This window comes from Homalodisca vitripennis, chromosome 1, assembly GCF_021130785.1.
Source record: "Homalodisca vitripennis isolate AUS2020 chromosome 1, UT_GWSS_2.1, whole genome shotgun sequence".
NCBI lineage: Eukaryota > Metazoa > Arthropoda > Insecta > Hemiptera > Cicadellidae > Homalodisca > Homalodisca vitripennis.
Window position 1 is genome coordinate 140,385,167 of NC_060207.1, and position 25,700 is coordinate 140,410,866.

The 25,700-nt window shown below is 33.2% G+C and overlaps 1 protein-coding gene across 2 annotated transcripts in view; it reads left to right on the top strand.

Annotated features, from left to right (window-relative positions):
* LOC124372256 (probable ATP-dependent RNA helicase spindle-E) overlaps positions 1 to 25,700 on the top strand; it is a 116,419-nt gene that overhangs the window by 63,989 nt on the left and 26,730 nt on the right. For both annotated transcript variants that reach the window (XM_046830640.1, XM_046830633.1), the window contains exons 12-15: positions 3,380 to 3,507; positions 15,123 to 15,332; positions 16,092 to 16,315; positions 21,932 to 22,090. In XM_046830640.1, coding sequence (XP_046686596.1) covers positions 3,380 to 3,507; positions 15,123 to 15,332; positions 16,092 to 16,315; positions 21,932 to 22,090 — 721 coding nt within the window. The remainder of the gene's footprint in view (positions 1 to 3,379; positions 3,508 to 15,122; positions 15,333 to 16,091; positions 16,316 to 21,931; positions 22,091 to 25,700) is intronic.

The window sequence follows — 25,700 nt, forward strand, 5'->3', positions numbered from 1 at the left end:
TGTATCTCATGGGATCTTTAGCTGTGACAGCATTTGTTTGGGCTTGACCTTGACAGGAGAAGATGTGTGATGCCATTCTATTGACAAGAATTCGTCAGGAATTCTATGGAAAGAGTGGTTATTGTGTTGCCTGTCTTCACGAATTTTCTTTGTAATTGCCATCACAAAGTCTTCTGAGACCATGGAAGGTTAAGTTAAATCTTCTTTTTTAAAGCCATCTTTGAACTACCTCACTTGTTTCTGAATTTTATCTTCATTCATTATGATATTTCTGTACACTTTACACAGCTGATGGTGAATGATAGCAGCCAACAGGTTTTTTACAGTCAAAATACTTATCACTGACCGAATTTCACAGGCAGCGGGCGATTCAATAATCTTAAACATGTTGAAATACGCACAGTGATGCTTATAGGTTTAGCTACAGAGCAGCAACTGACACTTGTGTATGCAACCTAATCCTATTTTACTAGACAATTACTATAGCTTTACTGTAGGGGAAAGCTAACTGATAGACCACCTCTGATCGTACAAAAGGCTTTTGGAGCCTATTTTGGCAAGGGTTTCTGCTGTTTTATTCCCAGAAATACATTTATGGTCCAGCACCCAGCCAAGGACAATTTTGTTTCTCTTTGCCAGTTCTAATAGTGCATTCCTGCATTCAAAAACATAAAACAAAAATAACACCCAATTACATCATGAGTTTCCACTTCAAACCCTTTTTAAACACCACATGACTGGGCTACAATTGGTGTCATCTCTCTGAACACTACTGAAATAGTTTAAAGTTTTATCTACACACAATTTTTGTCATTATTGTTTTATGAATGGAGAGTGTTGAGTTTACTTGCTTGTTAAGACAGGTGGTAGAATTAGGAAAATGGAACAAAATGCTGCAATTTTGTTTTAATTGCTATAATATTGTATCAGAAACATATACAATGATGCAGACAGTGTGTAACAATGAGTGTTTGAGGCATTTAAAGGTTTTTGAATAATCTTCTTGTTCTAAGGTAGTTGCGAGTCTGAGAGCAGGTCAACCGTCAATAAGGAATAGTCATATTCATAACAATAACATAGTCATTTATTTGACACAATAGAAGTTTACAATTTTCTGTACTCGTCATACTAACTTGAGATATTTGATCAAATTACAACATACTATTTTATGTTCTAGCATAGAAGAGAGATTACGAATTTTAAATATGAAACTTTTTGTAATAAATTAGTAATCTTGTAAATGTAAGGGTGCCACTTGATCAGAACAGCTCTCTACCACTGTCACGCTACCCAATGCCCCAAACAACCCTCAAAGCATGAAGCAGAAAAATTTTCTGAACATTGCTAGAGGTAGTGTACTTTCATGATATAATTCTATAATTTAGTCTAGATTCCACTAAGCCAATATAACCCAGCTTGAGCGTGTTCCGGTCTGCAAATGTAGAGAGACACCTCACGACATATATCACAGAATTAACCCTCTTCCGGTTGAATTATCATGATTGCAACTGGGCTAAATTGATTGGGCCACTCTGTTGCTCTCTTGTGTTTATTATTTTAACAACTATATTCAAACAAAACTGTTTCATATTATATGTCATTATACATTTTATTAAGTTCTCTACAATATGATGGTATTTGAAAAATAAACATGTAAAGTAAACAAAATATAAATGAAGATTTATTTGTGCAAGAAATGTTAGTTTGTATAGTTATATTAAAATAAGACTATTTGTCTTGAACAAAGAACTGAAAAAACAACATAACAATATGTCAGTAAAACACCAGCTGTGAGAAGTTACAAATAAGTCTAATAATTATGTAATATAGCAAAAGAAGTTGGAAGGAATTTTGATGAAAAATGGCTAAATTACTGTCAATGAAGAGATTAATAAAACGTTTCATATAATACTCCTAGATAGCATCAATAGGCACAAAACATGCAATGCAAAAAGAGAACATTATTTTCAATAGATATTTCTATTAGCAATTCCAAAAGTAGCCCCATCCGTCATACACAGCACAAAGTAGATAGCAATGATAAAGTAGTTTGTGGCAATCTGACTTTAACACCAGGCTCCCTGACGAGACAATTGGAGGCGAATGCCCGGGAGAGGATTAAGTTGCTTGCTGAGTTTTTAAATATGAGACTCCCATTTTAAATTTGAATAAAAATAAACATCTAGAAACTTATGTAGTGAAACATTGTTTAGTGTACATGGAAGGATTTATTGGATAACTGACAATAAGACATTTTATTTATCCTTCAGCGTGTTACATACATTGCAGTAGATACTGTCATTTAGTTTAAACAGTCATTCTCAATTTTTATCCTTAGGTTTATTCAAAGATGAGAAAGTAGATATAATACAAGTACTAATATTCAGATTAAATGTTGTACAACTTCTTACTAATTTATAGGCTACAACTTCATATCATATCTTTTATGGCTTTATAATATTTGTCTAATTTATAGAATGGATTTCTAGATAGCCAGTCATGTAACACTACTGAAAATGTTTTCTCTGTTAGATTTTGCCATGAAGCAGGTAGATTATTGTACATTTTTAAGCCTTGATAGTTATGGTAATTCATGGTTCTAGTTAACCTAAATCTTGATAATTCGAGCTTATTACTATTTCTGGTATCATGGTAATGTGTCATGTTTCTTAAAAGGTATTTTTTTTAAATATTTCTTAACTAAAAGTAAAACGTCAAATATACAAATTTACAATGGTTACAATACTGGTTTTTACAAAAAGTGGTCTACAATGAAATGAGTTAATGGCTTAGAGCCAGTTAATATTCTTACTGCTTTTTTCTGCAGGATTAAAATCTTCTCTATGCCTACCCCATTCCTCCATACCACTAAACCATACCTTATAATACTTTCAAAAAATGAGTAGTAGGCCATTTGTACATAACTGGTAGTTACATGATTCCTAAAATTAGCTAGTAAAAATATTACTCTAGACATTTTTTTACAATATACCAATATTTTCAGAAACTAATTGTGAAAAATATAAAAATGTGAGATATTACCTTGCTGTTGTTAAAGCTGTTTATTTGTAACTGTACCTGGTGTCAAACTGAACAATAAATTGTAAATTTCATTTAAAATTTCTTTAAAAAACTAATGAAATTTCTTAAAAAATCAGAGAGCACAACATGAACACAATCACCACCTGTAGTATGTCATTTCATTCTGAAGTCATTGTTATGAAGAATAGTTTGAAATTTTATTATATGTGTTTTTGACAAGTTTAAAAACAGTTTATTCGAAGAAAACCACATTAGGTTTATTGGTTGTATTGTAAAACAAATAATAACATGGTTTAAGGATTTATAAGACCTAATCGATAGAATGTGTAATTTTCAGGAAGTGCAATGTCTGTGAGGAACATATTCAGTGAACCATTCCGAAAAAGGTTGGAAGCATACAACAACAAGTTACTGTGGGCTGATGCATCAGAGAGTGATTCTATAGCTTACCTCAATGCTTATGTGGTAAGATTAAATTGTATACAGTTCTCCTCTGTTTCAAAAATATAATAATGTCAAATAATATGTATTCATTTTAACAATCTTACAGAGGATATATATATATATATATATATATATATATATATATATATATATATATATATGCAGCAGCAGCATGGTGAGAGTGCATTCTAGTTGTAAAATCAGGAATAAAGTGCCGGTACCAGCTGGCTGTACCACAAAACTGTTGAACGACCTTTTCAGTTTTAGGCACAGGGATGTTCACAATAGCCTCAACTTTTTTGGAATCCACACAAAGACCACATCTGTCCACAACATAGCCCTGGTACTTCAACTGCAAATGGCAAAAGCGACATTTTTCCTCATTGAGAGTGAGGTTGGCGTGGTGTAGCCTCTTCAATATCTCTCAAAAAACTTTTAATATCTGTTGAAACTCGAATGTTACAATGATAATATCATCCAAGTAAACAAAGATATATGGCTCCATGTCAGCACCAACTACCGCATATACAAATCGTTGCCAGGGTACCGGAGCATTGTGTCGGCCAAACGGCATTGTTTTAATCATCACGTTTCATAACTGCATTCACACACCTCATATCCACACGAAGATGTGTTGAACAATCAGGATTATCTACAAGCACAATAGGCGAGGGCCACCCACTTTTCGATGGTGTTACAACACCAAGAGACAACATCCTATCCAACTCAGCATGGACTAGTTTGAGACGTGTGAGAGACATTGCATAATATCTCTGTTGTATGGGTTGACTATCTCCTGTGTCCGTGGAATGTTCAACGAGAGTGAGACCAGAGGCTAAAATAAAAAAGTGTGTATAGCGATGTACAATCATTTAGTGAGGATTTCACAAATGCTGATTACATCTGCACCATAGCTGGAACCAATGATGTAGGGACTTCTACAGAGAATATTGTTGTCAATGAACTGAACATCTTAGCTAAGAAAATCAATCACAATAACATATTAGTTACAAAATTGCCAATGAATGATTGCCCATCTTTCTCAATTGAAATAATTAGTTTTAACCTAAATAATGTGATAAAGAAAATTAACGGAGATGCCAAATAATATCCTTTATACCAAGGTATATGTACACCAACCACAGATTGCATTTTAACCCTTATAACCCGAGCGGACAATATATTGACCGCCAAGTTACTCGCCAAACGTACGGGCGGACAATTTAGTGTCCGCTGATTTCATGTTTTGAAATAAAGTATATTGGCTCAAGAAATATATATTTAATTCTGTTTATAGTTTTTTGTAGTTTATTGGTGATTTAGTAATCAATATAAATCATCTATTTAAAAGTCTTTGACTTTTTTTATTCTAAATACTGAGTCGTCCACAGCTGATCAATGCGTCTTGGCAGTCGGCAGGCGATGCTGTTTTACTCTGCTTCAAACAACTGTGTTTGGTTATGTTTATGTTTTTGAGTTGAAACAATGTGTAAATAGATTTTGTGACTTAGTGATAGTGAAAAAAACTTCATTGGTTCAATGATTTGAACTCCTTTTGATACTATTGGTGAGTGATTTGTATTTGTTTTTATTTTTCCAAAAATTGGCACATAACAATTTTATTTTATTTTATTATAAAATTATTATTTGTTCCCCTAAGAGTATGAAATTTTGATATGTTATAGCTAATTAAATGCAGAACTGAAATATTTGGCTCTCCATACTAAAGTTTTTATTATTTCTTGTAGTTTTAAGGCTTAAAAGTTATTTTTTAACATTTTTAAAAGTTTATAAACATGAAAAACATATAATAGCTAATTATTAAATTGCTTTGATAAACTTTAAAATTCTTTATTTAGTTAGAAAATGTAATTCTGCAAACTTTGGTACCAGAAACATTACAATAGCCTGAGTATAAATCAGAAAATTAATTTGTTATAAAAAAACGTACAAAAACAAAGCAGTGAGCATGCAGCAGTTGTATGAGATTTTCATAAAATTGGCACGGCAGTTTTAAGAGAACATCGTTTTTTCTCCCGGGTTAAAATGGTTAATAAAATAGAAAATATATTCAATTTTCGAAAGGATCCAACAGCTAGTGAATGTGAAGGACATGGAACAAACATATTTAAACAGGTAAGCACCAGGAAACCTTAATGACTCAACAATGAACTCTCAATTGTTGAGGTTTTCAATCTCTAAAGCTTCATTCCACTATCCAAGTACAACAAGACTCACCTGCTAGCTCAGACTTGGACAGGACCCCTGTATAGCCTAATTATTAATTCCATCTCAGACCACAATATCTGCTCCTGACTGCTAGTCACCGTAATCTACCCTTACTTCAAGTAGCCCTAATGAACCTGGTGAAACTAGTTTTTTAAAGCTGAGGAAAAGATTGGTTTTAGATAGTTCAAAATGATGATCTCAAGCTACATTTTCCTAGTTCCGCGACTGGGCTTGCTCCGTGATACGTAATTAAGGCCAAGTGCACAGCGTGTTTAGTTGAAGCGCATTTAAATACTGCGCAGCGCAAATGTGTTTTCCTAGGATCTGTCATTTAACGCGTGACTTAAACTCTCTCCTCGTCCAGTTTCAACTTTTGAAGAAATGTACAGTTTTCATTGATATGGACCGGAATAGGAATGCTTTGGCAAAGTTATTGCTCTTCGCAGACGAAGAAATGGACGAGGATGTCGACATTGCTGTTACTCATTGTTGTAAAATGTTATACAATTCTATTTTTTCAGGTTTCTGGCTACGGGAGAATCATATCGATCATTTGCTTTCCAATATAGAATTTCTGCGTCTACAATATCAAATTTTGTCCCAGACGTTTTGACAGTGTTGTCAAGGACAAAATAGAACATGTGCATTTGCCACTACCATCGGAGATTGATTGGAAACAGAAAGCCGAAGAATTCTGGGTTAACTGAGATTTCCCAAATTGTATATCTGCAATAGACGGAAAACACGTGAGGACAGTTGCACCAGCTCATTCAGGATCCCTTTTCACAATTTTAAGAACTTTTTCTCCATTGTATTGTTTGCTATGTCTGACGCAAACTGCAAATTTGTACTGATCAATGTCGGAGCATACGGCAAAGAAGGAGATGCTGGAATCTTAAAAAGTCTAAAATGGGGAAATTGATTCAAGAAGGATCTATTTTCCCACCTCCTGAAAACGTATCTTCTTCTGAAATTAAGCTACCATTCGTTGCAGTAGGAGATGAAGCATTTAAACTGGGTAATCATGTCATGAAACCCTACACGCACAAACAAGCAATCGCAGATGTTCATAAACGACACTTTAACTACGCCACTTGTCGTGCTAGAAGAGTAACTGAAAATGCATTTGGTATTTTGTGTCACATTTTCAGAATTTTTTTCACACCATTAAACTTGAAACCAGAAACAGGCGACTTAGTCATATTCGTAAGTTGCTCTCTTCATAACTGGGTCAGGGATGACTTTATTGCACGCAACCCCAAAGGACTAGTGACTCATCCGCAGCACGAACTTCCTACACAAAACATGATCCCTTTGGCTTATGTCGGAGGCTATGCTAAAGCAGAAGGGTTTAAAGTAAGAAGCAGTTTTACTGATTACTTTAATGGAGCTTACTACTCAAATAAAATAAAAGCTCTGTATCAGAAAAAAACTTTGTAATGTGAGCAAACTTTGTAGCTTAGTAATGAAGGGAAGAGAGTTTATTTATTTTAATGTTCACTACCTCAGGTTTAAAAACGCCAAATTTAAAGATTTCTATTATCATCAGTAGAACTTGTACATTATCTCATCTGTTCACTGTAAGTATTAATTTGATTCATCTAAATTTGTTCAAGTTAACATGAAAGTGTATAATAATAATAATAATATACACACAGTCGTCAGCCCTCGGTGCGTGATTGACTGCTCTCAAGGCAGTGCTCTCAGTCACGCAGCCAAGGCCACGCAGCGCGGTTAAGGCTTAAGCACACAACGCGTAGCTAGGAAGACACCTCCATTGGTTTACAGAGAACCGGTGGTTTCTTCAGTTACGGAGCACGCAGCGCAAAAAGCCCAGTCGCGGAGCTAGGAAAACGTAGCTTCAATGTAAAGCCTTCTATACTGTACAACATACAAGGATTAACCAATAAATTTAATAATTTTGAGCTTTTATTTCAACTTGTGAATTAAATATGAAAATTATTTGTTTGAATGAACATAATATTAACAAAACTTACTGTTATCTTTTAAATAGATTACCTAACTTTACTCTTATAGGTGGATATTTTAGTCAGCTCACATGGAGGATCTGTGGATATTTTAGTCAACTCACATGGAGGATCTTCTGTTTTCCTTCACAGCGACTTAAGGCATGACCTAGCTACTCTAAATGAAGAATTAATTTTTTAGGGCTCTTTTATTGAAATAAAATCACTCAATTTTGTTGGCACTATACCGAATACCTGGCTACAAAGTTACAAAGTTGTTCATTAATAAATAAAAATATTATTTATAAAACTTAAAAGAAGAAATGTTACACAAGAAAGTAGTAATTGCCTCTGATTGAAACATTGATTTACTCAAGTCCAATAGTTTATCTAATAACTTTCAAAATATTGTTTAAAATATTTGCTTTTAAAATTAATAATAAATATTCTATGAGAATAATCCCTAATACTGGTAGCTGCATAGGCAATATACTAACTAGTGCAAATTTTGAACTCAATAAAATATATAGCATTGATCAATCTGTGTCAGATCATAATGCACTTTTTAATCCTTCAATGTGGGGATTTCCTGGAGCCCACCAACTGCCTGCTGCGGTAGTTTTTTGTGCTAATGATCATAGATTACTATATTTATTTATAATTACATTATGTACCTCCTGTATATATTGTAACAAATTTTATTTTATTAATTTATCTTACATCTAATAAAAACAGTTGTTTAGGTTACAATATTAATTAATGTTGAATATTATTCATATCAAGATGAAAAATTACCAGTCAAAAATTTGATTTGGTGTGATAGTTCTTGAAGCAGGTTCCCACACACATTGCAGCCTGGCAATCAGGGCACCAAAATCTTGTTTCTTTCCTTTTTCCTTGTTTGGAACATACCACACAAACTCTGTATGGCTTGGATTTCTTTTCTGTAGGAGGTATATTTTCGATGAAATGCCTCTCAACTAGGCGTTTTGGTTTAGGCTCAATGGAAGGGCGCCCATAGACTGGCCTCTTGACTTCTGAGCCATACTTTTCAATAAGACCCTTGATTAGTTCTAGTCTTACAGAAATATTTAGAAAAAATTTATATCCTGGTTGCCCAGTAAAAACTTCTCTTTCAGGAATGTAACCCTCCATGGTTTCCCAAATCATTGAGGGACCTTTTTTTGATTTTTTAGGCCTAGGAAGCAAGATTTCATTTCTGGTGTACTTCCCCCAACCAGCAACATTTGATCATCATTTAAATTATCTTCAATACAATCTAACTGTGTATAATCCAAATCTTCCACACCAGGGCTAAAATCTATCTCACTGCCACAGTCTGACAGTTGCTCATTTCGCCAGTTGGCTATTTGGTCACTGCCATTTGACATTGTGATATCTTTACGTTTTATAAACAATAAAGAAATGTCTAAAAGTTAGAAATTATAAAAACACTTACCCTAAATTGTTCAAATTATCCATAAAAACAACTAACTTTCACTGATAGGCCTAGGCCTACATCACTCACAAACACACATTCACTAAATTACTACCATTATTATTTGCACTTACTGAAGAATGTAATAGTATTATTTAGGCTCAAAATAATAACCATTACGTCTACTAACAACTATAAAAACAATATAAAACAATTAATATTATACAAGATCTAATAAAACACAGTGTAAACACAAGCCGGTCAGCAATAAACAACAGCAGACACGATGTATTGGAATATCGCAAGACAGCTGACTGAGTCATCTGTTTGGTTTAGGTTTAGAACAGCTGAATAAAAAAATAATATTCTGTGAATACGAAAATCAAGAATGGAATGTCCTCTTTCTACGGTCTGCACGAAAACGTGGACCACCGCAACGGGCTTCGTTAGTCAGCCGTGAATGTCACGTGGAACCACGTTGAAGGGTTAATGACTCTTCCTCTATAGACACAAAGTCAAAAAAGAAATAGAACATTAGAGATAACACTACTGATGTGTACTGAGGTTATTTTCAGTAGGTAGCATCTATTGGAAGAATGCAAACCAAGTTTCAGCCTGATCGGTCTATTTCTTAGTGTTTGAAATTCATTAGAATCGAGGAAGTCAAGGTATTTTTTTCAAAACTGCACGAAAAAGCATTACGTGTAATGTTATAGAACATTACTTTATGGAATTAGGAGACTAAATAGAAGCTTGATAAATATCATGGTGACTGTTCACCATCGATAAGAACAGTTTATAAATGGTTTCAACATTTTTGGACTAGCCATATGAGTACAAAAGACATTAAACGTTCTGGAAGCCTTGTTGAGGAAATCATTGACAAAATCCAATGATATAGTGATGGATGATGGAAGAGTGAAGGTGCATGAGATTGCTAGTGCTGTGGGCATCTCGAGTGAACTGGTACATAATATTTTGCACCAATATTTGGACATGAGAAAACTGTTTGCAAGGTGGATTCCGCAATTGCTTATGATTGATCAAAAACAAAATCGGTTAGCAGCAGTTCCAGCTCAAACCGGAGAACTTTATGCATTGTTTCGTCACTGTTGATGAAACGTGAATAACACCACTATACTCCTAGACCAAAGAGTAATCTACAAAATGGGTTGACAAGGGGAAATTTGGACCAGGCAAAAGACTGTTCCTTCAGCCGGGTAGGTTATGGCAACCGTCTTTAGGGATGCATAAGGAATAATCTTCATCAACTATCTAGAAAAGGGTAAAACCATTACTGGTGAGTATTATTCATTGTTATTGCATTGTTTGAAAACCGAGCTGCAACAAAAACGTCCATGACTGTCCCACAAAAAAGTTTTTTACCATCATGACAGTGCACCAGTTCATGCCTCAGCAGTTGCAGGCCCAAAACTATTGGAATTAGGGTTCCAAATCATTCTACATCCCCCTATTCTCCAAATTTGGCTATGTCGACTGTTTGACTGTTATTTGCTCCCTTATTTGAAGACATGGCTGATGGGGAAAACATTTCATTCTAACGAGGATATGATAGCAGAAAAAAATGGCTATTTTGCAGACATGGCCAAATTTGGAAGGGATCAACAAGCTAGAACAGTGTTGGACTTAGTGTATAAGCTTACTAGAAGACTACGTTAAAAAATAAAAAATGTGCTTACAAAAATTAAGCAGTTTTTATTTTTGCATTGGACATATCAATTAACCTTTGTATCTCATTTGAAGGTTCTGTTGATGAAAATAATTCATGTTCTCTGAAAATTTGTTGTTTCAGTATGTGTAAGATTTTTTGTAGAAAAAAAATACAACCCATATAAACAAACCCCCATATTTGTTTGTTGTTATTTTTTTGGGTACTTCCCTACTATACATCCAAAAAAGGTAGATTACAAAAAGGATAAGAATTTTAGCCGAACACAAGACACAATTTTATTTACTGGCAAAACCTAGTGCCAATGTTAGTTTTAAGTTATATGTAAAACAATATAACAAGGTATTTAGAGCAGTAATAAATAGAGGTAAGAGAATGGTCAATTACAATTTTTTACATAAATCTAATAATAAATCGAAAGTTACTTGGTAAATTATAAAATCAGAAGAGTAACTTGACATTACATTGAGTGTTAATAACGCAAAAATAACAAATCATATTGATATAGCCTACAGTTAAAAATATAATTTGTCAAAATAGTGCAATAACTAAATATTCCATCTCTAGATATTAATAAAAATAATGTGAACCAAAGAAGAGAATATAAAACTATTATAGATGAGTTTAAACTAATAAAAGTAAAAGAAGCAGAAAAACTAATATCAAATCTGAAAAATACAAAATCCAGTGGTTGGGATGAAATACCAATACATTTGTTGAAATTTTGATATAAAAGCCCATTATTGACCCATATCTTTAACCAAGCACTGCAGTATGGAACTTTCCCTACACTCCTAAAACTAGCAAAAGTCATCCATATTCTTAAAAAGGCTCCAAAAATGATATCTCTGATTATCATCCAATTTCTCTTTTAAGCAATATTCAAAAAATAATTGAGCAAACTGACTGAATGACTTATTGGAGACAAATAATCTCATCTGTAATGAGCAATTTGGTTTAGGAAAAATAGAAATAATAGAAATACAGAGTTAGCCCTCAAGTCATTTGGGAATGGTGTGTCTAGGACCTTGGACGGTTCACAGTTTTACAGCCGGTTTTTTTTGTGTGACCTGTCTAAGGCTTTTGATTTTGTTAATCACGGTCATTTGCTTAGTAAGATTTGTAGCATTGGAATAAGAAGGCATAATGTACTTAATATCTCGTAATTGTATTTGAGTGAAAGGAAACAGAGAACTATCATTTAAAAAAGGTTCAAACAGCTTTAAGTCTTCATGGTCTAATGTTTGTTTGAGTCCCACAAGGGTCAATCTTGGGACCAATTTTATTCTTAATCTATATAAACAATCTTCCTGAAGACTTACCCCTGAATTTTGCATATTTTGCTGATGATACGAGTGTCCACCTAAGTAATAAAACACTTACTGAATTAGAAAAGTCATTAGAATCAACATTATCAAGCTTTAAAGACATTTGAAACAAATGGACTTTTACTAAATCATTCTAAAACTACATTATACAGTTTCAATTTAGACAGAATCCAAATAAACAATTAGACAGTAATAAAAATAACCTCGTCTTATACTAATACATTTCTAGGAATATTAATTTCATTACATTTTTTAAGAACACAACCAATATTTGTCAAAAAAGTTAAATTTATTTAGACTTGCAGTGAGGATTTTGGTTGATATGGTTTCTCTTGAAAGTCGCAAAACTCTTTATTTTTACTGCATCAAATCTGTTTTAAAATATGGAGATCTTCAAACCATAAAGAAAACACCTTTAAAGGTTCAAAACATTTAATGAGAGCAATGATAAGGACAAATAAGACAGCTAGTTGTCGACCTTTATTCAAACAAACTAAAATTTTAACTTTGCCTTACCTTTATGTCTATGAAAATTGTATAGCTGTATACAGAGATCCCTTATAATTTGACAATTTTAATCAGAAACATTAGTACAACACTAGACATTAAACCATTTTTAATTATCTGATACATAATTTAACTCTTTTTTTTTTAAAGTCCACTTTATATAGGGTTATTGTTACACAAAAAAATTCCAGTAAATTTTGAATCGCTAAATTATATACAATGCTGTGTAAAATTTAAAGATTTTTTAATTGAAAAATGTTATTGTATTTTAGTAGAATATTTAAGTAATAAATTTTCTTTAATATAACTAAAGCTAGTTATTCTAGTTTTTGCGGATGTTGTTTTAAATTATAGTATTAGTATTTTATATTTTTACAATATTCAGTAAAGGTCTTCTATTCTATTTCAGTTCCTTAACTTAACTTATTGTTTTTTAGTATTTATTTCCTCTTCTAATATTTTACATTCAGTACTGTATTTACTCTAGATTTGATGGATCATCTTCTAGATACCGTGCATTCAATATTTTTGGTGAGTGTGTTATATTTTTTTAAGTCAACCACTCTCTTTTCTTCTTGAGAATGTTGGAGCACGATCAAATTGAGTATAACAATATGAGGTGTTGTACATTACCATGACTGGTCTTCGAAGCAAGTTAAGAATGAGTTTGTCAATTAACAATTTCAAGTAGTTGATTTCATTGTACATTTCATAGTTGAAGTTCATTTCATCATGATAATCTCCAGTTCTTTTTACCTGATTGGAAAATTAGCCCTGCTTTTGGTGGTATAAAACCATCTGTACTCCAATAGTGAAAAACAATTAAACGTTTTCTTTTGGAGATTGGCGCTTTGAGTCCCTCATTTGGGCTGTCACTTCATGAATTGGGTTAGTTTGTGAACTGTGAATATATGTCTCATCAGTATAGATAATAGGTCTTCCTTCTCTCCTGTATTCTTTTGTTTTGAAATATACTGCAACCGTAATAGACTGTCATGTTTCTCAGTAAGAATATTTCTATTGTCTTCCGCTTTCTTCCATCGGAAACATAGTCTTTTGACAATACGTTTTAGTGTAGGTTTGCTACACTTAAATTAAGTTAAGGATAGCAACTTTCTTATAACACTCAAAAATTATTATAAGAACATAAGTAAAGTGAATTGTAAAGTGGCAAAGATTTTTTCAAATAGGGTGGAAGGGAGGGAGAGATTTTCACTACTTTTTCCAACAAAGAATAAGACTTGTCGGTACTGTCCTTATAATTTGCTTAGTTTAATGCTAAAAACTTTTATAACAAATGAAAAAAAAACAATTTTTAAAGGACTTTAAAAAGGGTTCTATGAGTTTTCCCTGAAAAATGCATTGGTTGTTGTTTATTTGTACGTAGAAAATTTCCATTTTCGCATCTGAAAATACCAATCAACTTTCAACAAGCAGTAATTTAGTTTTTATTGGGTCTGCACATATTATAAATACACGTTTTCGTTTGTCTTTTTATAAGCTATAATTTTGCTCTCTACAGGTTTTTTGATTAAATGAATATTTTGAATATGTCTGAAAGCATAGTTTTTTTTGCCTGAAAACCGACAATTTCACTCACGAATAAGTCTAAAGGTATTGATTGACTTTCTGAAAAAACTTCATAGAACCAAAGTTGCTTAGAATTTGTCATTCACACTTATATTCAATGAAAAATTGTTTAACCCCTAGAAGGGTTGATATTCACCCCCAGGGAAAAACAACCCCTGGCACAGGGTAGACTTTGAAATAGAAGACAATTAGAACGTAAATTCAAAATTTTTATTAAATTCGGTGCTGTATGGGATAAGTACACATTTTACATAACATTTAAATAAAATACAAATAATTTAAATAATTAACATGTATTATAACTTACCTTGTTGGCAAAATTTTGTAATTAATTTATGTCTGATTAATGTATAATGTTTAAAAATCTACCAAATAATAAATATGTTTATTAACAAATCTTTTATAATAATACATGTAATTTAATAATACATCGTTAATACATATCATTCACGTTAATGTAGAAATGTTCGTAAATTCCAAAATGTTCTAAAGTTGACAGTAGACATTTCTTGCATATGTATAAAATTTCAAGAATGTTTTCAATATTTGTATATATGTGGCAAGTATTATGTAAATGATAGCATATTTTGAATTGAAGGATCTGCAGGTTTGTCCAAATCTTTTCTATTTATAAATGTTATAAGGTATATATGCAGGTTAATTGGAAATGCAGAATATAATTTGAAACTCAACAATCGGTTCTTATCTAGTGTATGCTTTAATCTACATAAAATCATAAACTATCAAAACAATCAAAAGTGTCATCTTGTTCACCTATCTAATCCATGCTAATTTTCTTAAGTCCTTGAGATCAGCTGAATCCACCAAGGTAGACTAACAAATGTTGTAATAAAGATGGGCCCGATAATTGAATACTCTGTTGCCAGGTATGGCGACATCTAACAGGTCTTGGGAGGTTCAACCGATCCAAGATGTCAGAGGATGCGTGGGCACGCAGGTACATGCTACAGATCAAACACCTACGAGAGGTTGCCAAGCAAGAGGATGACATCAAGAAGCGACTCAAGTACTTCAACATTGGGAATGTGAGAGTCAAAGGCCTGTGGAAGACAACAGAGAAACCTCTCATTTTAAAGGTATTAGTATAGACCTTTTTTAATTTCTATAAATGTGCGACTGTCATATTTTTATTATCAAGCTTTATTGTATATATCGTAAGGGTTAAAAAATAGATGGTAAATAATTTTATTTAATGATTGCTAATTTGAATTCTATTTTTTTATTGTTAGTGGGTGAAAATCACACATATCATTTTATTCCTCAAGAATTAATTTATGTAGAATTTAAATTATCGGCAGAACGACCACTAGCGTGGGTAAAAACCGGTACTGAGCTGAACCGGAAGATCGTGGAGTGTACTCAGTGTGATCAGCAGAGTTCAGGGTTAAGCATAGCATACACATTAAGTAAGATTGTACTTTTAGAAGGAAGTCAACCAATGAGAGACAAAAGAAGTTTTAGAGAGTACAGAGGGCTCAAAGTTTGTGCTTGGTGTTCAGATTATTACATGGACTTAAATTTTTATACTAGTCTTATAAAAAATCACTTATATTGCCCCTATAATAGTCCTCCAGAAAATTTAGTAAACCCCTATTTCATTGCTGAAGCTAAAATCCAGACAGGAACCTTTTTTTCTGCTTGTAAATTTACTCATGAATCATATCACAGATTTATGTTTATATGATTATTTTTCTTTATTTTCTAAAGAATTAGCTCAACAAGATTTATGCTGTTCGTTGTAAATGTTCCTGCAATTGGGTCAGTGAATACCTATTCTACTTGAGCTTTTATATTTAACTGGTGAACATGTATGATATATAAACACACTGATACAGATTGTGCTAGCGGGAGCATTCTACCCACACTACTTCTCACGCAGTGCTCAGAACCCCAGTGCAGAGACTGATGCGGTTAGAACACTGTCTGGCCACAGTCCCTACAACAGCGTTTATCTCCAGAACATGCCACATCCTGCACCCCTGTACCTGGATCAGGTGAAGGACTGTCTAAGGAAAAATGGTGTCTCGGACATTATGCAATTGTACAGCGATGACTCCAGGTAATTAATATTTAATTGAAAAAGGTTCAGAATTATTTGTTGACAAATAGTTTTAAGAGTTGTTATATTAGCACACAGTGATTATTATCTGGCTTAAAGTTATGGTGGCTACAACAAGATAATCTGCATCCTAATGAATATGGTTTTGAGTTACGAGGGCTGTTTTTTAAGTAAGGGCCGTTCTCCCGTACACGGTAGTAGTTCGCGTTCCTGCCGTAACGAGCGTGCGCCCGGCATTCCTAGCGAACAACTTCATGTCAGTTGCAGCTCTGTAGCTAACTTGTATGCATTACTGTGGATCTTTAAAATGTTTAAGATTATCGAATCACCCGCCGCGTGTGAAATTCGGTCAGTGATACGATTTTTGACTGCAAGAAACATGTCGGCTGCTGACATTCACCGTCAGCTTTGTGAGGTGTATGGTGCCAAGGCAATGAGTGAAGGTAAAGTGCGGAAATGGGTCTGAGAATTTAAAGATGGCCGCGAAAATGTCCACGATGAAGATCGCTCAGGCCGGCCATCTGTGATCACGGGAGATTTGGTTACTGCAGTTGACGCAAAAATTCATGAGGACTGACCGTTCACAATAACCACTCTCTCTATGGAATTTCCTCAAGTGTCCAGTTCAGTACTGTACAAAATTGTGTCAGAAAACCTAAACTTTAAAAAATTGTGCTCAAAATGGGTACCCAAACTCCTCACTGAGGATCACAAAAAAAAAGATTAAGCAGTTCTTTGACTTTCTTGACCCGCTACGACGAGGAAGGAGACGACATGTTGAGTCGAATTGTCACAGGAGATGAAACATGGGTATCCCGTATCACTCCCTAATCAAAGCAACAGTCCATGGAATGGCGGCACACAACATCTCCAGTCAAAGTCAAAGCCAAGCAAACGCTGTTGCGGCGCAAAGTTATGGCAACTGTGTTCTGGGACAGGCGCGGTGTTTTGCTAGTGGACTTTATGCCGCGAGAAATGACGATTAACTCAGAAGCCTACTGCGCAGCCCTGGCCAGTCTCCGACGCGCCATTCAGAACAAAAGACGCGGCATGCTGACAAAGGGAATTCTGCTCCTCCACGACAATGCAAGGCCTCACACCGCTGCTCGGACACAGGAAATGATCGACTCTTTTGGCTGGGAAGTTTTGAATCATCCGCCGTACAGCCCCAACCTTGCTCTGAGCGATTTCCACCTTTTTCGGTACTTGAAAAATCATCTTGGCGGGAAGCGCTACAATGACGACGAAGAAGTGAAGACGGCCGTGAACTCCTGGTTGTCAGAGCAGGCGGCAAATTTCTATGATAAGTGCCTTAACAAACAAGGCAACTATGTGGAAAAAAAAGTATGTAGATTCTGAAAATAAATGTATTTTGAAAAAAATAATTGTTGTTTATTAAAAAAAAAAAAATGGCCCTTACTTAAAAAACAGCCCTTGTAAAAACAAGGATTTCTATTGTAAGATCTGGAAAAAGTACCATATAGTTTTAGGAGTTTTCATATATTGTTATGATTTGCTTTTCTCTTGGTACAAACTTATGTTTCCTAGTAAGTTTTATATTTTGTCTCTAATAAATATGCAAAAACATTAAGAAAACAGTAAATAAACAGACTGAATAGTACCAAGTAAAGAATAAACTCATAGTCCATGCAGTTATGAAAAATAAAAATTCAGTAAACATTTTGGGTTGCAAAGTTCACTGGTGCAGATATCACAGATAATCTACAAAATGCCAATAGTGGCAAAAATATGGTTACACATCGATTTAATTCAGTTAATATTACAGTAGAAAAACACAATCCGTACAATTTATTAAAATAATATATGAAATATGTATTTACGCTTCAATAAACTATACCTTTGTTATGTATATAACAGAATAGGACTTCTTGTATAGGTTTTCATAAAAAAATCAAATATTCTTTTGTTTTTTCTTATTTGTACACTTCTTCTTTGTCTTTGACTAAAGTTTTAGCAAAAAACTTTGTCACAAAGCAATATATCATCTTGTTTCCTGAAATATTGAATAAATCTGCCAATGTGGTCCATTGCTGCATCATGGTTTACTTGCTTTTGCACCTGATCTTCCTCTTCCTCCAAAAAGCCAATGACCCTGAATTATTCACTCTAACAAGTGTGCTCCTTATAAATAATCTCACTGCACTGATTCAGTACTGTACTGTACAACATTGTTGTTAATTCTTTTATTATTTCTCTGATTACTTTTAATAAGTTAAAGTGGTTATAAAACATGCGTAGCTATAATATTTCTAAGGTATAAGAAAGGGTAAATTCAATGCAAATGTTGAGTTCAGCACCATTTCACCTTCTGCTTAGTACAGCGTCTCAAATCTGACGCTGTCACAGACTTGACTCCTGGAATCTGAAACCCATATTCAGCCGTAGAGATCCAAAACAGTTGACGACGAAGCTCCAACATCAGAGATACCTAGACTATTAATTAAGTGTTATCTAGATGACGATGTGTTCTCATTGTCTTATCAGGTGGATTACAACTTTAGCACCGCAGCCATGCTAAATCTATGAAAATAGGTTCCAGTTTTTGTGTATGTTGCAAGTTTTTTTTTGCAATAAAATGTAGTTTTAGTTACAGTTTCTATAATTTATAAATGTTATATTTTACTCTATGTTGTCATGAGATGAATGAGAACAGGGAAACATGTTTACACAAATTTTAACTTTTGACCACTTTTTAGCAGTAAAAAGAGCTAGTAAGAAATTTCCAAGTAACCAAAATGTGTAAAATATTATGCAATAAAGAATATGTGCTTATTTTATCAGTAGAAATAAAATTGGCATTTCTTCAATACTTCAAACAGTACTTTTAACAGTAGACTAAGTATTATTTTGTATACCTTAGAGTAAGTGTAAAATTAAAAAAAGTTATATTGTGAAAAAAATACCCTGTTAGAAAATAACAAGAACAATACACATATAAAACCATAGCTATAAAGATATAATTGTTTAAAGGAAAAAAATAGAAAAATATTGTAGAAACACAACTTTTATAGTGAAAACCCTGAAAATATGCCACAATTTAGGGCCTATACTACATTTTTAGATTTTATTTGAAAATATATTTCAGATAGGAAAGTAATTAGGTAATGTAAAAAAGTTGAAAAACAAAATACAACTACGCTTCCGCACAACATAAAACTTTCTTGAAGCTCATCTATATGCGCTTTACACCCTGACAGAGTTTAACATGATCCCAAAGTTCGGCGGAATATCCAAGTTTTTTACATATAACATAGCTAGGAAAGGTTGATTTAATGCGATTGTTAGGTTCAGTTCCATTTCACCTTCTGCGTAATGCAACATCTGATATCTGATGTCAAAAACATGTGGTGCACTCACTTGTGCACCTGATGAGAATACCTCTCCATCTGCAATCTTAGTAGTGATTCAAAATTTATTGTGAATTATTAAAACAGTATTTGCCACAACCAAGCTAAATGACAGAGAACACGATAATCTGAAGCCAAATACTAGACACTAAATTATTGTACTTGATATAACTGTTTACTTTAATTATTAATGAGATGGGCATTTATCTAACAAATATAGTTAACAATGTATCCATTGTTCCTTGCACAAATTGTACGTGCACAAATTCTAGAAATTTAAGAGAAAGACAGGTGATTGGTTTCCAACTAATTAAGAAGTATCCATCTGAATCTACAAAGTGGGCCATAAGTCAGTTGTCAAAAAAGCATTTGGTGCAATAATTCCACACGCCTGTCCGGATCATCTTCATTTAGGCCTTGGAGTAAAGTAGGCCTATATGGTCTCAAATGCAGCTGTTTCTGTATCCTTCGTAGGCTTGTTCTTGCTATTCCATACTTATTTGATGCTTTTCTTTGCGATTTCGTCGGTGATTGCACAAAACATTGCGCGACAACATTCAGATTCTCTTCTGTAGTAACAGACCTTGGCCTACCTGAACGAGGAAGCTCCGCTACCGACCCAGTCTCTTCAAACCTTAAATTTAATTTGCGAATACCTTGTCGAGATGGAGGCTGGATATTTGGTAAACGTTCCACAAACATCACTATAATTATGATCATGTTTCCACCATGTTTGCAAAACAAACACACGCTGTTCTGTTGTTAATTTCCTATTCTTACTTTCTCAGATATCGACAATAAACAAACATAACCTCAAACTGCTAGTGTTTGACTTAGTCAAGTTCACAACTACTACGCTAGGAAAAACAAAGTCTAAGGATTGCTAGTGACAACTGACTTATGGCCCACCCTGTATATTGATTTATACAGATAGTGCTTTATTACTCTGAATTATTATTGAAATGATATAATTTTAAACCATAATTTATTTTTTAAAATTTAAAGATTAGTATTTCAAACACATAAATTTAAAACTTGATTGATAAGTATACAATTGCAGTATCACTGTCCAGAATGTAATGGAATGTATCTCCAGAAATTTTAGTAGACACAAAAACAAGAAACATAGCTCATATGAATATATTTATAATTTTGCTTAGTGCCTGTTTGTTGTATGTTGTTTTTTATATCTTGAAAGGTCTAAATAAGCAGATGTTTAAAGTTTTGAGAAGTATACAATTGCAGAAATAGGTGAATATGATAACTAATGTAACTTCTGATTCTATCTAAACCTGGTATAGTGATAATACTTATAATAGGTAAGTTCTTAACAAAGTCTCAACCAATGAAAAGTTTCAATATGGTACCATTCACATTTATGCAAAATTGTTGTCTTGAACATTTTACTAAATTGCATGGCATGTTTATTTTTACTTCAAGCAAAACGGATAAGACTTTTAGAATTAGTGTGACATTTACAACAATATTTGTATTTACTTGGTATTTTTATATCTTGCAAGACTCCAAATTAGTTTACAATACAAAGTTTTTTAAATGATTGATAATATAAAATCATTATAAGTAAATATATTTGCAAAGTTAATTTCTACATTTTTAGAAACAACTTTATTTTATTATAACTATATTTGTCTTGTAAGGTTTTAAGAGTATATTAACATTCCAACCTTGAAAGTTGTCATACCATTAATATTGTACAAACTAATCTTATAAACTAGTATTGCATCTTCAGTTTGATATTGCATTGAAGAATCTACCTTTCTTCTAATAAAGCTGGAAGGAATGGTTTGGTTGGAGATAGCACCATTTGTGAAATAGTTTTCTAAAATTATCTATACTAGTCACTTCCAGAAACCTTCATATAATATTTTAATATTTATAAATAATGTAACGAAACAAAAGCTACTCTTTTCACTACTTCATTAAACAATAATTAATCTTCTTAAATTTAAGTCTTGAATTTATATTTTATTAATTTCGTTGGTGAAAAAATCAGTTATTTACAATTTCATTCATCTCATAGGTTTATACTCTTATAAACATTGTTTTAAATAATCCTTGTAGGTCTTACAGTATGTGAAGGAATGCCTACTTAACTGGTTTGAATGCACTGTTTACTTTTGATGTACCATACAAACCCTTCACAGTCTCAATTGTTGGTAGGAAAATGATTTCATTTGGATACAGTTTGATTATTACATTGCATAATTAGTTTGCTGTTATGTTTCAGGAAAGTGATTGTACAGTTCCACCAAGGGGACTCCCCAAAAGAAGAGACAGTTGGAGATACATGTTTACACTTGAACATTCCTGGAGAGATAGTGATGCCTGTTTATAGAGCTGTCAAGCTGCGACAGTTAAATATTCCGATTATAGTCAACACATACTCGTAAGCAAAAATACTCATTTTGTATATACTTGGTTTTAAAACAATTTAAATGTCAAGTTAATTTGTTTATGTCAGTGCAGCTCTTGAAGATTATGAACACAAGTTCTAAATCCACTGTTTTAACTCCCATACAAATAAAAACAACCTAATAATTTTTCTGATGGTCATACTTCTTGTATTAACCTGTTTTGTAAAGAAAGGTCCTGTATAGTCACAGCCTCTGCAATGAAATCCTCTTGTGAAGTTTACTCTTGATTCAGGCGAATTACCCATAATAGGTTGATTAGTAGTTTTGCTTAAGTGACAATATCTTGAATATTTTCAAAGTACATCACAAATCATGTTTAGTATATATGACAATATAACAATCAGCCAATAATTTTGTTGTAATGTGTTCTTTATGAATGTTTTTCCTATTTGAAATTAAACCTCATGTATGTGTTTTATAAGAGAGCGAACAAATTGGTGCTTTGTGGGTAAAATAATTTGATGCACTAGATTGTATGGTTGATGTGAGTTTTGAGTACACCCACCAACTCGGAGAATTTCTGCATCACCAAAAGAAAAGAAAGTTAAACGTTTACTAATTCCCCCTCACGCAACCATGTAATTTCAAACAACTGGTGTCTTCTGCAAAAACAATGTGCTGTATTTGATTATATATAGACAGTTGGGCACTTTCTAACTCAGCTGGTGTGAGAGGACTGAACAATTTGGATTCTTCTAGATTGTTTATGAAACATTGACAATTAACTTTGATTCTGATGGATAGATTTGATGTACAAACCATATTTTAAATATCACTAACTTTGGTTGTCTTGTGTAAGTAATGAATATTTGACTGAATGTTGTTCTGGTATCTTGTTAGTAGTATCTGGGTTATGTTGGTTCGGCATTCAGAACAGCCTTTTTCTGTTGAATTAAAATTTTCTCTAGGCCTGTACTGTTTTCTCACACTATCAGTCCATACCTCACAATGCTTTCAAAAAATGAGAAGTAGGTCATTCTTAAATACTTAAAACTAACCTGTTTCTTTTAAAATTTACAATTAAATAGATAACCCATTTTCAAGAGCTAAGAGTAACTCTTGTACTATAATATCTTTGGCCTGAATCGTAGATCTGCTAGAGCGGTACAACCACTAAGTAAACTTAAAGATTCAAAAAATTACAATTGCGTTTTCAGAATTCTTTCATAGATCTTTGCAATGACAGGTATACAAGGAATCAGTCAATAGCTATTGGGTAAATCCAGGTTTCTCTTTTTATATATATATAGATACCACTCTGGGGCATTTTAAGCATGACAGAAAAATACCCTGTAAAATACATTGATTTAAAGAATATGCAAGTGGCTCTAAAATCTAAACAGCAACACTTTTTAGCAGCTCAGTAATGAACCCATACACATCTTTTGTAGATGAGCTTTTAAGTGACATAATTATTTTCAACACTTCATGGGGTGATACAAAAGAAAAAATCCCAAGAAACTGATTGCACAATGTTAGCCTTCTTCAGATACTCGACTGCTGTACTGGTTGAGGCATTGACATTTCTGCATATTTCTTCCACTGATGAGATGAAAAAATGGTTGAAGACATCAGGGTGTATGCTTGGTTGAGTTCCTGAACCAGCTGGTGATTCTTTCCCTGCTGCTCTTTTAATAACAGTCCAAGCTGCTCTACATTTATTAGAGGAATTTTTAATCATTTCTCATTTCTCTGTCTCTTAGCTTACCTTAACCTATGTAATATCATAGATGTTTTTGTAATGACAACAATCTATCACTATTCTTAGTATATATTATATCTTTACAAATTAGAATATTCTTTTTCATTTGTGCAAGCCTAGGAGTGTACCAATGTAGAGTATCCAACTACTTTTTGGCATTGGCCTTCTTTCTAGCTTCACTGGCTATTTTTATTGGAAAACAATACTTAGACAGGTTCAATAAAGGGTTAAAAATTCCATATAAAAGCAGACTGATAACTTTTGTAAATATTTATTCAGTTTTCAGTTGCTAACTTTTTTTATACGCCTTGTATGGGTATAGATTGTCATGATATATTTCAAAATGTAAGACATCATGATCAGATAGATCTGGCTTAAAAACACACCTGTAATCAGCATATAGATTAGTCATTATGTTGTCCAAATAAGATTCACCATGAGTCAGTTTATTGTTCGGACAAAATACACCAAATTGTTTATGAGTGTGTAGAAAAAGTCTAACTCTTCTTTTCCTCATTATCACAACAAATTCACTGTTAATATCCCCACAAATAACAATTTTAAACTTTAGTGTTATTAAATACTCCCAACAGCTCTTCTAAAGACTGCAGAAATATTTCAGAACCACTATTGGGTGGTCTATACAAAGAAATAATAATAACAACTTTGGAGTCTGTGAGTTCAACATCAGTAATTTCAAACTGGAATTCAATACAAAATTTACTCAGATCTATTCATCTAATCACTATATGGTGTGCACCCCCATGAGTATGTTTACTGCGACTGAAAATGTTGCCTATTGTAAGTCCATCTGAAATGCAAAAACCTATTTCATGGAACTAAGCCAGTGTTCAGCAATGGTGATAACTGAGTAATTGTTGTTATTCTGTAGTATTTCCAATTATTCTATTTTACTTTTCAACTTTTTTATATTAATAAATAGTAGATTAAGGCATAACCTATCTTAGCAAGCCTCTTACATTTTATATCATTTGAGGTTAGATTAGAGTTCACTATATCACTTGAAGATTTGCTTTGGTTCTGGAGTTTAAATCACCATCTAACTTCCTTGGCATTTTAACAAATCTTACCACATAAGCATTCTCTAGCCAGGAATCCAGAGAATAAATTTCACTGCAAAAGTTGGAAAAGAAGAATAACTTAAATTAAGTTTTTCTACTGTATAGTTTCCCTTTTTTTCTTCATTGAGAAAGTCTTGTACATCCTCAAACTTGGTATTTACACTGGACCTTGAAACAAATAAAAACTTCTTTGATCATTTATACGTAGGTTATGGTAACCAGTTGATTTTCTGGTGATAAATTTACTAAATTCACATCTTGGCATCTTACGAGTTTCATTTCCCTCCAGAAACAGTACCTGCAGAACCGGTACCTGGGCTCGTCAATGCATGAACAATTCTTTCTAAACGATGAACTAACTTCTCAGTGATTTGTTCCTGAAAACATATACATACAGCCTGAGTCAATTGCTGTCTTAAGTCAACTTTATTGAGAGATTCTCTATGTGAAATTAAATTTCCACTGTCCCTTTGATTGGTTACAGATAATAACTTTCAGTTTATCAGCATGTGTGGCCTTATTGCAATCATGTCAGTAGTTCACTGATGGCATCAGCTTGATTATTCAGAGCCGATTTCAAAATCTCGTTCTCCTTCATTAATCATTGTAACCAGTAACCATTGATCTGTTTGATTCTTACTTAATTCCAGAATTTGGTCAACAATTATTTTTAATTTATCTTTGAGTTTGAGATTATCAACTCCAATATACCCATACTTTGAACATCTACACTTTGAGCAATAGGATCTTGCAGATTAGAAACCTTGCACTTTCTACAGAGCTGTATTACTTTGTTTC